This window comes from Hypanus sabinus, chromosome 11 (genome assembly GCF_030144855.1).
Source record: "Hypanus sabinus isolate sHypSab1 chromosome 11, sHypSab1.hap1, whole genome shotgun sequence".
Taxonomy (NCBI): Eukaryota; Metazoa; Chordata; class Chondrichthyes; order Myliobatiformes; family Dasyatidae; genus Hypanus; species Hypanus sabinus.
Window position 1 is genome coordinate 71,917,863 of NC_082716.1, and position 16,089 is coordinate 71,933,951.

General features: G+C 41.8%; 1 protein-coding gene across 1 annotated transcript in view; it reads left to right on the forward strand.

Moving 5' to 3' along the window:
• Nucleotides 1-2,722: 2,722 nt before the first annotated feature.
• Nucleotides 2,723-16,089, forward strand: part of dennd1b (DENN/MADD domain containing 1B) — a 325,846-nt gene continuing 312,479 nt past the window's right edge. Inside the window, exons 1-2 of the mRNA XM_059984700.1 lie at nt 2,723-3,813; nt 14,102-14,166. Coding sequence (XP_059840683.1) covers nt 3,797-3,813; nt 14,102-14,166 — 82 coding nt within the window. The 5' untranslated portion in view covers nt 2,723-3,796. The remainder of the gene's footprint in view (nt 3,814-14,101; nt 14,167-16,089) is intronic.

A 16,089-nucleotide genomic window follows, 5' to 3' on the forward strand; every position in this document is an offset into this window, starting at 1 on the left:
CTCAAGGATGGCACATCACACTTGCTTAAGATAGGATTTGTGAGGCTCAGGTAGCCTTTGTGATATGGGCAAAGTAAATGCTAAACTGTATTGGAGAAAGTGTGCAGGAACGTGGAAATAAATACATGATTTATGATAGATTGTAAAAGAGAGTTGTTCAAAAGGTGGAATCTGGAAGGCGAATGCACGGTGTGGTGTCCCTCTCTTTTAATGATTGTCGGTGATGTTGTAGGATGGTATTGTGGTTCTATGTTTATGGATTGGACTATTGTGTTTACGTACTGTGGACTTTTTCCAAACTTATGGTTTTCATATTCTGTTTCATTAATTACCTGTTCCTTTTCCGTTTTGTTGCATGAAGGCTGTTTGGGGTTGATGTTCTGTTAGATTATTGTGCAGGGGGGAGGGTTGGTTTTGGGGTTGATGTTCGGGATGCCATTCTTTTTTGCGCAGGGAGTTGTGTTTGATGTTTTTCTCTGAACAACTTACTTTCTTTCTTTTTTTCATGGCTATCTGGAGAAGACAAATTTCAGCATTGTATATAGATACAAGCTTTGATAATAAATGAATCTTTGACTGATGATGTCTCTTGTGAAAGAAAAATATGGAAGCTTTGAAGAGTGTCTGAGTGAGGAAGGATTAAGCATGTAGGAGGAGTTTCTCTGAAAAGTCATTAATTCCTACAACGATGAGAAGGAAAAACCTGATGAGGAATTGTACTTCAATTCTGACTTGAACTCCACGAATACTCTCAATAAGTAATTGAATGGTAAACTACATAAACAGTAGGCAATAAAACATTGCTGGAAATATCATGGGACTGAATAATATGCTCTTGATATGCGCTCTCATTTATGTAACAGTATTTTTATATCTGAATGAAATCTATATGTATGTGTGCATGCTGTAAGTTTAATATAAAATTTATGTTCACTTTTAAAACATAGTATCAATTATTTTTTTAAGAAAACTATTTTTTTGATTCATTGTTTTACTTCCATATTTTTTATACAGTTTTAACAATGTCAAATATTCTTTGCACTGTTAATAGCTATAGCAATTTATGGGATAACTTCAACTCCATGGCTTCCAGCACCTGGTCCTTTATAAACGTTATTAGTGGTGAAAATGGTGATACAGTTGAAGTAGAAGATGATGTCTGTGACTAATAATACTAAACTGCTTATAATTTATGGGTAGTGCATTATAGAAACCTGAATATGTATGAATGAAACTTATGTGGACATTAATGGTGATAATATTTTACAACATTGAGCCAAAGAATTACAAGACAAAGGGCTTGGAAATGAAACTTTATTCAATCTTGCATGTCACTTTGATTATTGTGCTTCTGCTCCAGTTGCAAGATTGTCTCATTTTTCCCTCATCACTGATGGACACAATTATACAGCAAATATATTTTTATTGATTTTCAATATTTGGGATCTGGGCATCATGGACAAAGCCAGTACTGCTGCCCATTCCTTTGAGAAGATGATGGAGGGCAACTGTCTTTACAGGATCGGCAAGTCCTGGAGTCGATTCTAATGATCAAAGCCCAAAGGCTGATCCGAAGTCCGGAAGTCAGGGCCTGATGGAACCCCGAGTCTGCAAATTTCTGCGAGTCTGTTGGGGATGTCGAAGGCCCAGTGTCTGTGTCCAAGTCCATTGGAGGCTGGAGGCTGAAGACAGCCTGTCCTGGGGTCGGAGGGAGACACTTGTTTTGCTGCTGCTGTTCTGCTGAACATTGTAAACATGCTCTGACAGCACCAGGATGTGTGATAACACTTGCAGCCTGCCCCCATCACATCACTGGGTTGTGTTGGTTGTTACTACAAACAACACATTTCACTGTGTACTTTGACGTGCATGCAAGAAATAAATCTGAATCCTGTTGCAGTGTTACTGGTGAAGGTACCTCAGTGCTGTTGGAAAGAGAGTTCCAGGATATTGGCCCAGCAATAACAAAGGAACAACAATTCAGGATGTTGTGTGACTTTAAAGGCAATATGCACATGGTGGTGTCTTCATTGGTCTTCAGCCCTTGTTCTTCTTGATGTTAGAAGATTAGAATTTGGGAAGTGTTGTCAAAGTAGCCTAGATGAATAAGTGCAGTGCATTTTGCAAATGGGGTAGACACAAACCAAGAGTGAAGAGAATGTATGTTTAAGATGATGAATGAGGTGCCCATCCTTCCAGAGTGCTTTGTTCTAGATAATGTCAAACTTCTTGACTATTGCTGGATCTGTACTCATCCGTACACACATGACTTGTGCCATACAGATGGCAGACAGGCTCAGGAGCATCAGTAAGTCATTCCACAGACTACCCTGACTTGTTCTTGTGACTATTTATGAGATTGTAGAGCTAGGCATACGATCAATCAAGACAAAAAATATGTAGATGACCAGGGACTGAGAAATAGTAAGAAAGTGTAGGTGGTTCTACCCTCTTGTTGAAGAAGGTCATTGCTTGAAATATCTGTGGCACAAATGTTACTTATAGCTGATACGTGAATGTTGTCTAGGCTTTATGCAAGCATGTAAGGGCTGCTACATGAGCAGATGCAAATTAAATGTGCTGAAATCCAGTGAGTTGAAACTATCCTATTAAATGACACAGTTATTAATAAAAGAATCTTTGACATTGTTAAAAATGTTTCCAAAATTAAAAAGTGCAGGTTACCCAATGAATAAAGAAAAAAGTCTTCTTAACAAATTAATTGATACCTGTTTTCTGAGTGAACATAAATTGCCAATGAAATTAAACACTGCAATGCTCATCCAACACCCCCAGCACTGATCTTGGGATATTAGGAAAGTCACGACTGAAGTAAGTGAAGATTGTTGGGAATTGCCCCAAGGAATTTCTACAGTGATGTCCTGAGACTGGAATGACAGCCATCATGTTTTGTTAGCAGCACAAGACCCTTGATACCCAGACTTGTTTTACCAGGATACCTTGTAATCACAGTCACTCCCAAAACTATATTCATGTACTCTCTGCTCATCCCTTCCATTCAGCTCTTTGGTTCATGAGGTCTGGAACCATGTGGTTCTGGGAATGGGAGACAGGGCAACTATTACCGGGTTATTGGAGAGTAAGTGTTCCTTCATGATATGTTGACAAGGGCTTTGGTCATTCTGCTCATAAATAAGAATGGGCTAATTGGGACTTGATTGAAACAAATAACTTATTCTGACATCAGTGGAGCTCCACATAAATATACAATACCCTCTTCACCTTCTCCATTTGCACCTGCACCCCACTCTCTTCTTATTTACTGCCATTTCACACTACCCCACACTCACCCATTGAAAGCAGAACAGCGTCAATACTTGAGAGTCGATGACTCTTCAGACTTGGTCCAAAGAACACATTTCAGAGTCTCTGGCTTCAGGCCAACCTCCTCCACTTACCTGCACTGTCCCACGATCGCGTTCTCACTCAGTTACTCTTTCACTTCACCCCGGCGAGTGGCCCACCCTCACCACACTCGCCTTTCCCACACTCACCGTCGTCCCTGGAGAAAGCTTCCTGTTGTGGGAAGCGGTCAGATGTTTCTGAGTCGCTGACGTCGCTCACCTCTCTCTCACTCACTCACACACACACACATTCTCTGTCAGTGTCAGTGAGTCCCCACTTCCTAGATTGTACTGTGTGCGCGAAGCGAGGCTGGGGGAGCAGCGCTAACCACGGAGTCGGCAGCGCGCAGGCCAGAGACACACCGGCACCCAGACAGCAGACACACCGGGCGGACAGGAGGTGGGGGACGCCGCACCGAGATGCCGTAGCCATGGACTGCAGACTGAAGTGAGTGAGAAGATGGGACTCGGGGCGGGGGTGAGGAGGAGGCTGCGAGGTTCCTGCACACGGAGCCGCACTTGGTCTGCAGTGTCGGGCTCCCGAAACCTATTTGGGACGACTTGCTTGTGTTGCAAAGGCAGCGGGGTTTTGTTTGCAATCCCGGTGAAGTCTGCAGGCTTCGGGCCTGCACTCTTTGCCAAATTAGACTGACAACACTAAAAAGATGAACCTCTCACGTTGAACCAGGATGTGCCGAAGGCTTCTGCGCTTTCAAGTGTTTTTTAAAAAGTCTCCACCAGTTTATGTATCATGTTTTGTGTTCGAAAACTACGAGCGTCAGTTTGAGAATAACAATAGGAGCAAAAGGATAATGAGACCTTTCTGTCCGGGTACATTCAGTAGTCGGGTTGGTTACAAGTAAATAAATCCAATGAATATTGTCAACAGTTTGTGTGCTAATAGGATAATTAATTAAATCAAGTGACATATTAGAATGGAAAGAATTTAATAATGAAGCTAAAAATGTATTAAGAAATCCAGATCTCTGTCTAGCAGAGGCGATCAGCTAACTAGTTTTGTCAGATTGTGGGACTAAGATGTGATGGAATTGGATATTTTCCTGTAGCATTTAAGTGATGTTCCAACGGTACACTTGAAAGTAAGCAAGTGGTGTACTGCAGTTGTCATCCTTGATGCAGCTGTATGGCACCTCCCTAAACTGTGTGGGGAATGAAACCTGTTGGGCTGTGGTGGAACTCTGTGCTGAGAGCATGAGAGAAGATCACTAGTTATTATGTTGGGAAGATAAATAACAACTCAGCTATCCTTCTGTTGTGTGGTCTTAAAATTCTGTGGATTACAAGGTAGTTCTGAACTAAAATTAAGTGTTATCTCTTTGTGGTTTGCATGAGTAGCGCATTGCTTGCTGCCTGGTTCCTCATGCAATGAAGCATATTCATTTGTGACTTTTTAGAAACAAGTCTTCAAACCCAGGCCCTCTCAGCAGTCAAAAAAGGGAAGATCAGATGATAGATATTTCATATTGCCACTATTTACGTCTTAAGATTTAAAATATTAGGGGAACACCAGTGATGGTCCACCCTTCTACAGGGCACTATACAGAGCAAGGTCTTGGTCTAACGGGAAAGTGGCCAAAATACGATCGGGGACATGGCTCAGTTGCACAGACTAAGAGAGTACTTACATGTGTACACATGCACGTCTACCCTATTTTTCTTGGTATCTCAGTAGAAATTTCTATCATCCTGATCCGCCCTTCCTTACGTATCCTTTTCCTTAATGCCATTTTCGTAACTGCCTTGGTCAGACTCTGCAATTGCTTGTTCTTCCCTCTTTCCTCACCTTTTTGGGTGTTTGCCTTGCTTCTTGATTTCCCCTGCTCTCACCATTGAGATTTGTTGGATTTTACGAAGGCCTTTGACAAGATGCCGTGCAGAAGTCTGCTAAACAAGATAGGAGCCTGTGGTATCACAGGAAAATTACTAGCATAAGTAGAAGATTAGTTGACTGGCAGAAGGCAAGGACTGGGAATAAGGGGGATTTTTTCTGGTTGACTACCAGTGACTAGAGGTGTCCTGCAGGGGTTAGTGTTGGGTCTGCTAATTTTCACATTATATTCTGTTGATCCGGAGGACACTGGCTTTGTGGCCATCTTTGCCGATGATACAAAGATAGCAGTGTCGGCAGTGTTGAAGAAGCAGTGTGTCTGCTGGAGCACATGGACATGTTGGAAGAATGTGCAAAGAAGTTGCAGATGGAATTCTGTGCAGAAAATTGTATGGTCATGCACTCTTGTAGAAAAGACTAGATTATTTTCTAATTGGGAAGAGAATTCAGAAATCAGAGGTGCGATGGGACTTAGGAGTCCTCGTGCAGGACTCTCTAAAGGTAAATTCTGCTTGGCATTCATTTTGAACAGACTAGAATTTAAAAGTAAGGATGTAATGCTGAGGCTTTATATGACAATGGTCAGACCGCAGTTTTGTGAGCAGGCTTGGGCTCTATAACTAAGGATGTGCTAGTGTTGGAGAGGGTTTAGAGAAAGTTTACAAGAATTGTCTTGGAGATGAAAGGTTAATGTATGAAAAACATTTCATGTCTCTGGCCCTGTACTCACTGGAGTTGAGAAGTGTTTAGAAGGATTGGTGGGTGGGAGGGGAAAGTCCCTCATTAAAGCTACCGAATAGTATAAGGCCTGAATAGAGTGGATATTGACAGTATGTTTCCAGTAGTAGCAGGCCAGACAGCACAAACTCAGAATAGAAGAGCAAGGAACTTTTAATAGGGAGCAGAAAACTTTGCTCTAGTGGGTACTCGTGTAAAGAAGTTTGATTCAGTAGGCTCTCATCGTGTCACACGATTTTGACTGCAGAAACTGGTACAAGCAGCATAAAAGTTAGCAATTATCTTTCAACATATAACAGTGTCCAGGTACAAGTGACTCACACCAGTGATTTGATTGAATTTGGATTCTGCTGGCCAGCTATGGGACAGATGACAAATCTGCAAGGATGTGATGAATAGTGTTCTCCAGGGATCTCAGTTGAATGTTTGTCATAGGTTTGGATGAAGGTGTTAAGAGAAGTTTATTAAAGATTGCAGAGGCATTGTAAGTAATGTGGATGGAAGCTGGAAGTTAAAGAAGGGAGATTGACAGATTGAGAGAGTAAAGTGACAAGGTAGCCTACGGTGTGGGTGACTTTAAACTTATCAGGCAGACAAATTGCAGTGTTCTTGAACAGTGGAATACTCGTTCGTTCATTATGTGCCATGTCCTATAACGTGGGTGATCATGGTCTTTCCATGACCATGAATGTTCTTAGCAAACTTTTTCTACAGAAGTGGTTTGTCATTGCTGCCTTCTGGGCAGTGTCTTTACAAGATGGGTAAAGAGTATCAATGCTCTTCAGAGATGTCTGCCTGGCATCACTGGTCACAGAATCAGGACTTGCGACGTGCACCAGCTGCTCATAAGACCATACACCACTGGCTCCCATGGTTTCCCGTGATCCTGATCAGGGGTGGGGGTGTGTAGGTAGCTGTTACACTTTGTCCAAGGGTGACTGCAGGCTAGCAAAGGGAACTTCATTTGGTAGAGACGTATCTCCACCCTGCTACCCAGAGTAAATCATTAGTAACACTAAAAGAATTGGCAGATTTTGATGTTTATATACAAAAGTATAGTTATAAACTGTGATCCAAAATTGTGAATTCAAGAGATTCTGCAGAGGCTGGAAATCTGAAGTAAAACACACAAAATGCTGGAGGAACTCAACAGGTCAGACAACATCTATGGCGAGAAGTAAATAGTTTTGGGTGAAAACCCTTCATCAAGACTCTAAAAATTCTAGCAGGATGTAGGCAATTTCTGGAAGGGATTAGAATCGGGAGAAATACAAATTGCACAAGTCCCATCTGGAGAACTGAACGCATGTGGAAGTATTGTTTCAAGAATGATATTTTTGCTTTGGAGATGGAACAGTGCAGATGCACAAGAATAACAGCAGATTTAAAGGTTATAATGAGGACAGATTGTATTAATTCATTTGACCTTCTTTTGAGTTTAGAAGATTGAGAGTGATTCAGTTGAGTGCTTAAGGTAATAACAACAGAGTAGATAAAGATCCAGAATAAAAAAGGACTATCTCAGAAGTTAAATCCAAGTCTTTAAACAGCCAAAGGAGAAATTATTTCTTCACAAAGATAATAGAAATATCAACTATTCAGGCAAGTGATGCTATGTTTCCAACTTCCTTACCATTAACTGAAGGGTCTATAGACCCCAGGTTGGGAACCTCTGGTTCAGATGGAGGTGGATGGATTTTGTTTAATGGGAGGGTATGGAGAAATAGAACCTACTTGGATAAATGGAGTTGAAATATGGATAATCCGAAACTTAATGGAATGCCAACATGAGGAAATCTGCAGATACTGGAAATTCAAGCAACACACACAAAATGCTGTTGGAATGCAGCAGGCCAGGCAGCATCTATGGGAAGAAGCACTGTCTACGTTTCAGGCCGAGACCTTTCGTCAGGACTAACTGAAGGAAGAGATAGTAAGAGATTTGAAAGTGGGTGGGGGGAGGGGGAGATCTGAAATGATAGGAGAAGACGGGAGGGAGGCATGCTCCAAGCCAAAATGGGTATCTGTCCCCCTTCTTTTCCTTCGCTACATCGACAACTGCATTGGTGCTGCTTCCTGCATGCATGCTGAGCTCGTTGACTTCATTAACTTTGCTTCCAACTTTCACCCTGCCCTCAAATTTACCTGGTCTATTTCCGACACCTCCCTCCCCTTTCTTGATCTGTCTGTCTCTATCTCTGGAGACAGCTTATCTACTGATAACTACTATAAGCCTACGGACTGTCACAGCTACCTGGAGTATTCCTCTTACTACCCTGTCTTCTCGCAATTCCTCCGTCTCTGCCGCATCTGCTCTCAGGATGAGGCTTTTCATTCCAGGACAAAGGAGTTATCTTCCTTTTTTAAAGAAGGAGGCTTCCCTTTCTCCACCATCAACTCTGCTCTCAAATGCATCTCTCCCATTTCACGCACATCTGCTCTCACCCCATCTTCTCGCCACCCTACTAGGGATAGGGTTCCCCTTGTCCTCACCTACCACTCCACCAGCCTCCAGGTCCAACATATAATTCTCTGTAACTTCCACCGCATCCAATGGGATCCCCCCACCAAGCACATCTTTCCCTTCCCTCCCCCTTTCTGCTTTCCGCAGGGACAGCTCCCTACGCGACTCCCTTGTCCATTTGATCCTCCCATCCCGTTCCACCGATCTCCCTCCTGGCAGTTATCCTCATAAGCAGAACAAGTGCCCTTACACTTCCTCCCTCACCACCATTCAGGGCCCCAGACAGGCCTTCCAGGTGAGGCGACACTTCACCTGTGAGTCGGCTGGTGTGGTATATTGTGTCTGGTGCTCCCAGTGTGGCCTTTTATATATTGGTGAGACCCGACGCTGACTGGGAGACCGTTTCGCTGAACACCTACGCTCTGTCTGCCAGAGAAAGCAGGATCTCCCGGTGGCCACACATTTTAATTCCACATCCCATTCCCATTCTGATATTGTCTACCCATGACCGCCTCTACTGTCAAGATGAAGCCACACTCAGGTTGGAGGAACAACACTTTATATTCCTTCTGGGTAGTCTCCAACCTGATGGCATGAACATTGATTTCTCAAACTTACATTAATGCTCCCCTCCCCTTCTTACCCCATGCCTTATTTATTTATTTATTTATTTAATATTCCCCCCATTCTTTTTCTTTCTTTCTCTTTTTTCTGTCTCTGTACCTCTCACAATTACTCCTTACCTGCTGTCCATCTCTCTCCCCCTTTTTTCCCCCTAGGCCTCCCATTCCATGATCCTTTCCCTTCTCCAGCTGTGTAACCCTTTTGCCAATCAACTTTCCAGCTCTCAGCTTCACCCCACCCCCTCCTGTCTTCCGCTATCATTTTGGATCTCCTCTCCCGCTCCCACTTTCAAATCTCTTACTATCTCTTCTTTCGGTTAGTCTTGACGAAGGGTCTCAGCCTGAAATGTCAACGGTACTTCTTCCCATGGAATACCAAGTTAGGTTTGAGTGGTCAGTTAGCTTATTCCTTACATGCCTCTTTATTTGAACATAACACATACACTGCTTTTGCATATCAGTAAAGTGGTGCACTTACCACAGTATGTGGTGATGCACATACTTGGTTCACCAGACTGATTCCTGGGACAGTAGGCTTGTATCATGAGCAGAGATGAGGCTGACTGAGCCTAGGTACTCCAATGTTTAGAACATTAAGTGATCATCTCATTGACTCATGTGGAGCTTGCTAAGACAGGTGCAGACATGATGTTTGCCTTGTCTGGAGCAAAGATCTCACACAGTTTCACAATATGAGGTCATCTGCCCAGGATCGAGGTACAGACAAATTTCTTCACTGTGACTAGTGAATTTTTTGAATTACTACTCAATCAAGATCATTTTGGAGGTTCAGTTGCATATTCAAGTCTGTGATTGAATGACACTTTAAAGTTAAGATATTAAAGGAATAATAGGTTGGTGCAGGAGAAAGATGCTGAGTTAATTGAATGGTAGAACAACCAGGAGGGAATGATATACCTATATCATTTCTTCTGATTCTTGTGTTCTAATGAGAAACCCTGCCTGTAGGAACTGTACCATAACTGTACCACGTTATGGTTCTTGAGGTGCTAAAGGGCACTTGGTTCAATGAGGATTGGAAAGAAGCATGTCAGATGTAGGCCCAACATGCACCAAGTGCCAGAGGAACTCAGCAAGTCAGGCAGCATCTACGGAGAGATGGTTCAGCTGGGTGCTTAAGATGATAACAACCGAGTAGATAAAAAAAGATCCAGCCTTCGATGACAGGTGTGCCAATCGCCAGAAGCAGTATGCTGCTGATACAGCCAGGTGATCCCACAGCCAACAAATCAGATCTGCAGAATCCTGGCACAGCTGTTTATGAATGGTGATGGCTAATAATGTATTTAAAGGCATTTTCTGTTCTTAACATTCTGCATGTAAACACAAGAGATAAGGTTGTAATGATCTTTAGCCAGAAGAGTTAAGTGAATTAGTTCTGGTCAGTTACTTTCTCACCAATTTAACCTGAAGTGTCATCTAGGTGCTGGGTGGCCGTTGAAAAGGCCACATAAAGCAGAGGAAAGGGCATTTGACTCGCCAAGTCCATAACAATCAAACACCTATTTACACTAATCCCAGTCCAATCCCATTACAGGTGTTCCCCATTTTACGAACACTTTACTTCCTTTTTCAATATTTTTATTAATCACTTGCATAGACAAATACAAAATACATTATGAACACTCTACTGACGTACAGCCTTCTCTAATGAATGAGACCAGCAGGATGGATTTGCAAGTTGCTGTGGGAACTCTGTTCATAACTGTATTTCCAACTTACAAACTGTTTGGGTCACGAACAGTTGATAGGAATGGAACCCTGTGGTAACCTGGGAGGGCACATTTATTCTCCCCACTTGAAGAGATGAGTGACTGTTCCATTAAGCAATACTTGCTTTCTCGATGTGTGGAATACTCGTGTTCCGTTTGGAGTTTACCCTTACTGCAACCTCGGTACAAGTATGTAGCAAAAAGCTGAATTCCAATATTGAAGCGAGTATGACCCTTCAAATCATGGCAATGTTTGACTGTGTGATATTAAGGAGCTTTGGAATATTTTGATTTGCAATTGAAAATCTGACGACAAGTCTGAAGCAGACTATAGCTCCATGGCTAACTCACAGGCTTGGGCTGGTGTGGAAACTAATCATTTTGCCACAGCCTAACAGGCCGTGTTCATTATTAGTAATAGTTTTAAGATCCAATCTAATAGGAGAGAATATAGCCACCTCCCCTGATTTGAATAGGACATCTTTACCAGGGACATCCTGGGGCCTTTATTGTTCAAATGCCTAACTGTTCTATAAACATAGATAGTGCGGCTGCAAGAGCAGTCCAGAGGCTGAGTAAAGTTTTCTGATAGACATGCCTCTGAGATTCTGAAGTCTTTCTACAAGGCATTTTGCAGGACATTATGAAATACTTCTCTACTTCTGCTGTTGCTTCAAAAATGCAGCCCTGATAATGTGGACACCATCTAAGTCACGTAGCCTTTTGGAATCAATAATATTAAAGAGAATGCCAAATGTTTCTTCAGATACATAAAATGTAAAAGAAGGTCAGAGTGGATATCGAACCACTGGAAAACAATACTGGAGAGGTAGTAATGGGGGAACTTTGAAATAGTGGATGAACTGAATTAGTAGTTTGCACCAGTCTTCACTGTGGAAGACACTAGCAGTATAGTAGACGTTTCAGGTGACAGGGGGCATGAAGTGTGTGAAGTTACCATCACTAGAGAGAAAGTTCTTGGGAAACTGAAAGGTCTGAAGTTAGATGAGTCATCAGGACCGGATGGTGTACACTCCAGAGTTCTGAAAGAGGTGGCTGAAGAAATCGTGGAGGCATTAGTAAAGATCTTCTGGAATGGCTCTGGAAGACTGGAAGATTGCAAATGTCACTCCACTCTTCAAGAAGGGAGAGAGACAGAAGAAAGGGAGCCTTTTCTGACTAGCTGCCAGTTAGTCTGACCTCAGTGGTTGGGAAGATGTTGGAGTTCAGTATTAAGGAAGACGTCTCCAGGTACTTGGAGGCATTAAGGTAAAGTCTTGCCTGACAAATCTGTTGGAATTCTTTGAAGAAGTTTCAGGCAGGGTAGACAAAGGAGGACTGGTTGATGTTGTCTACTTAGATTTTCAGAAGGCCTTTGGTATAAACTGAATTGATTTTATTTCTTACATCCTTCCCAGACATGAGCAAATATCTTTACATTACATCTCTGTAATTTGTAATGAATAGTATGTACAACAGGACAGTCAATATAGCACAGAAATACAATTCTATCAGTGTGAATTAATCAGTCTGAAGGCCTGGTGGAAGAAGCTGTCCCGGATCCTGTTGGTCCTGGCTTTAATGCTGCGGTACTGTTTCCCAGATGGTAGCAGCTGGAACAGTCTGTGGTTGGGTTGACTCGGGTCCCCAATGATCTTTTGGGCCCTTTTTATGTACCCGTCTCTGTAAATGTCCTGAATAATGGGAAATTCACATCTACAGCTGCTCTGGGCTGTCTGCACCTTTCTCTGCAGAGCCCTGCAATTGAGGGACGTGCCATTCCCATATCAGGCAGAGATAATTGCCAGTCAGGATGCTCCTAATTGTGCCTTTGTAGAAAGTCAGGATTTGGGGACTCATGCCAAACAGCTTCAACCGTCTGAGGTGAAAGAGGCACTCTTGTGCCCTTTTCTCCACACAGTCGGTATGTACGGACCACGTGAGATCCTCGGTGATGTTTATGCTGAGGAACTTACAGCTGTTCACCCTCTCAAGCCCAGATCCATTAATGTCAATAGGGATTAGCCTGTCTCCATTCCTCCTGTAGTCCACAACCAGCTCCTTTGTCTTTGCAGCATTGGGGGAGAGATTGTTTTCTTGACACCACTGTGCCAGCGTGATGACTTCTCCATAGGCTGCCTTATTATTGTTTGAGATAGGGCCAATCAATGAGGCTGCTTAATAAGCTATGAGCCCTTGGTATTACAGGGAAGATTCTAGCAAGGATAGAGCAGTGGCTGATTGGCAGGAACCAAAGATTGGGAATAAATGGAGTCTTTTCTGACTAGCTGCCAGTGACTAGTGTTGTTCCACAGGGGTCTGTGTTGGGGCCAATTCTTTTTACATTTTGTTTTAATGACTTGGATGATGGAATTGGTGGCTTTGTTGCAAAGCTTGAAGACAATTTGAAGATAAGTGGAGGGGCAGATAATTTTGAGGAAGTGGAGAGGCTTTGTTAATTTATGAGAATGGGCAAAGAAATGGCAGATGGAATACAGTGTCTGAAATTATATGCTCATGCACTTTGGTAGAATAGTCAAAGGGTTGACTGTTTTCTAAATGGAGAGAAAATACAAAAAAACTGAGGTGCAAAGGGACTTGGAGTCCTTGTGCAGAATTCCCTAAAGTTTAATTTGCATGTTGAGTCTGTGGTGAGGAAGGCAAATGCAATATTAGTACTTACTTCAAGCGGACTAGAAGATATAAGCAAGGATGTATTGTTGAGACTTTATAAAGCACTGATGAGACCTCACTTGGAGTATTGTGAGCAGTTTTGGGTCTCTTATTTTAGAAAGGATGTACTGAAAGGAGAGATTTCAAAGATTTCTTTCACTTTACTTCCCAGATCGTTACCTGGGTTATCTGGACAATGTATGGAATACCGCCTTCAGTTTCCTCTTCATCTTGGATGCTGTTAAGATGTAAAATGTATTTCTCTGTGTGACCGTTATAAATGGGGGCCAATTTTTGAAATCAGTCTGACCGTTCACAAACTAATAACTCTGGAGGTGTACCACTTCAGCAGCTGGAGAACACCTTCACCTTTCTGAGGGAAGTTTTTGGATAGTTAAAAAATGTTGCCTGCCTTGCATATGTTTTCCTATATGAATGTGATTGAAACATCATATTTTGTTAATGAATTATTCAAATTTGTTAAACAAAGAGTGGGTTTGGTGATTGGAAGGGGTGCTGCAAATGAGGTTTGAATGTAAAGTTTTTCTTACATTGGAGTTTGGTCATGTATTGATTTTCATATTTATAATTGATGATTTCTGGTGATTGCTTAACAAATCTGTTTTACCAGATAAATCAACCTTATCTTTCAACAGAGAGAGCCCAGAAAGGACTTTCGATCTTGTCTTCAAGGTGACCTGTCCGGCTTCTGAAAATGAAGGTAACTTGCATTGTGGCCATTCAGTTGTTTTGAATGTTGAAGAACTACTAGTGATTTGTTAATTAGCCTGCCATTGGTAATCACATTTTTCTTGCTGTCTTTTTAGCGTACTGAATTCTTCTGGGAATACTATTCCAGTTTTAGATCAAAAAATGGATACTGTGAAGCGTGATTATGGTGAAAGTTGCATATATGGCATAAGATTGTTTTCCTTTTTCAGTCAGAAGTTTAAGTCCTGAGGTGAAAGTTAATTCTCATTCTGACATCCCACATGCACACTTGTTGAAAATTAGCTTTACATTTTACAATTTGACCGTTGCTTTTTTAAAGTTATTTTCTTGATGTTAAGTTCTATGAGATTAATTGGATTTGTCATCAGTTAATAGCAGGTAATTGATTGAGTCTATTTTCCTGTCCTGTGCGGTGTAATCAGCAAGTGCTGATTCAGAGAAAGAGTACTACAAAGGTGTGAAGAGGTGACTCATAGGGTAGTTGTAAATTTTTAATGGGTCAGGTGTATTTTTAATACTCGTTTGAGAGTGTACCACATAAGAGATTATTTGAAATTTAGATTAATACACAGGGCAAATCAGCAAATTAAACTGTGATTAAAAGAGAAGAAACTGATTTGGATTTAAGAGAGGTTTATCAGATTGACGAATTTGGCCATAATTGTCCCAGATCTGTGTTCTGAGAGACTGGGTGAGGCTGGTGGAGCAAAGCAGAACAGTTACAAGTCAGGTATTTGGGCATAATCCTACTGTTAAAGTGGAAAAAGTTGCCCTCAACATGGAGCATTTTGGCTTAACCAGCTTGTAATATTGGTTTATCCAGTCAACCCCCTTGTCACAGCAGTTCGGGTAATAGAATTCACAAATCACAAAAAACAGCATCGTGATATAGAAAATCAGAATATGGATAATTTCCGGGGAACACAGCCCTGCGTAATGCAGGAGTTGCCTATAAAATGAATTTTGTCTCCTGTTGAAGGAGAGTGAACAGCCAGCTAATGGGAAGTACAGTTTACTAAAAGAGTAAGTGAAATAAATCATCAGGTTGTACATTTTCTGTTCAAAGTCTTAAATGACTCAACAACAGTGTGGAAGTGAGACATTTTGGGGAATACTTTTTATTTTCGGTTCCTTTGCATGTTCAGTAAAGTCTCCAGATTTTCTTTTGTGTAGGGAGTTGATGAAGCACTTATTCTGGCAGTTCCAGTTTCTGTCCCCTAAAGTAGACATGAACTCTAATGAGGAAAGTTAAATCAAAATTCAAAGTAAATTTATTATCGAAGTGCACATAGGCAACTATATTCTACTACTTTGAGATTTTTTTTGGCAAGCATTTGTAGGAAAAATAAAGAAGTACATTAGAATCTTTGAAAATCCATATATAATCAAAGACTGACAAACAACCAATGTGCAAAAGAAGACAAACTGCCTGCAAAAATAATACTGAGATTATGAGTTGTAAAAACTTATTGTAAGTGAGGCACAGTTGTGGAATCAGTTCAGAGCTGTGGTGAGTGAATCTGGTTTAGGAGCCTGATGGTTGTAGGGTAGTAACTGTTACTGAGATGTGAGGCTCCTGTACCAAATGCCTGATGGAAGTAGGAGTAAGAATTAAATATGACCTGGGTGGATGATGAATGCTGCTTTCTTGTGGCAGCACTCCATGTAAATGCACTCAACGGTGGGTAGGGCTTTACCTGTGATGGACTGGGTTGCAGTCACCATTTTCTGTAGCCTTTTCCATTTCTGGGCATTGGTGTTTCCATACCAGACTGTAATGCAGCCAGTTATTTTACTCTTCACTGTGCACCCATAGAAGTTTGTCAAAGTTTCTGGTGACATGCCAAATCTCCCCAAACTTCTAAGAAAGTAAAGACGGTGTTGTCCTTCCTTTGTGATGCTGGTCCTAGGA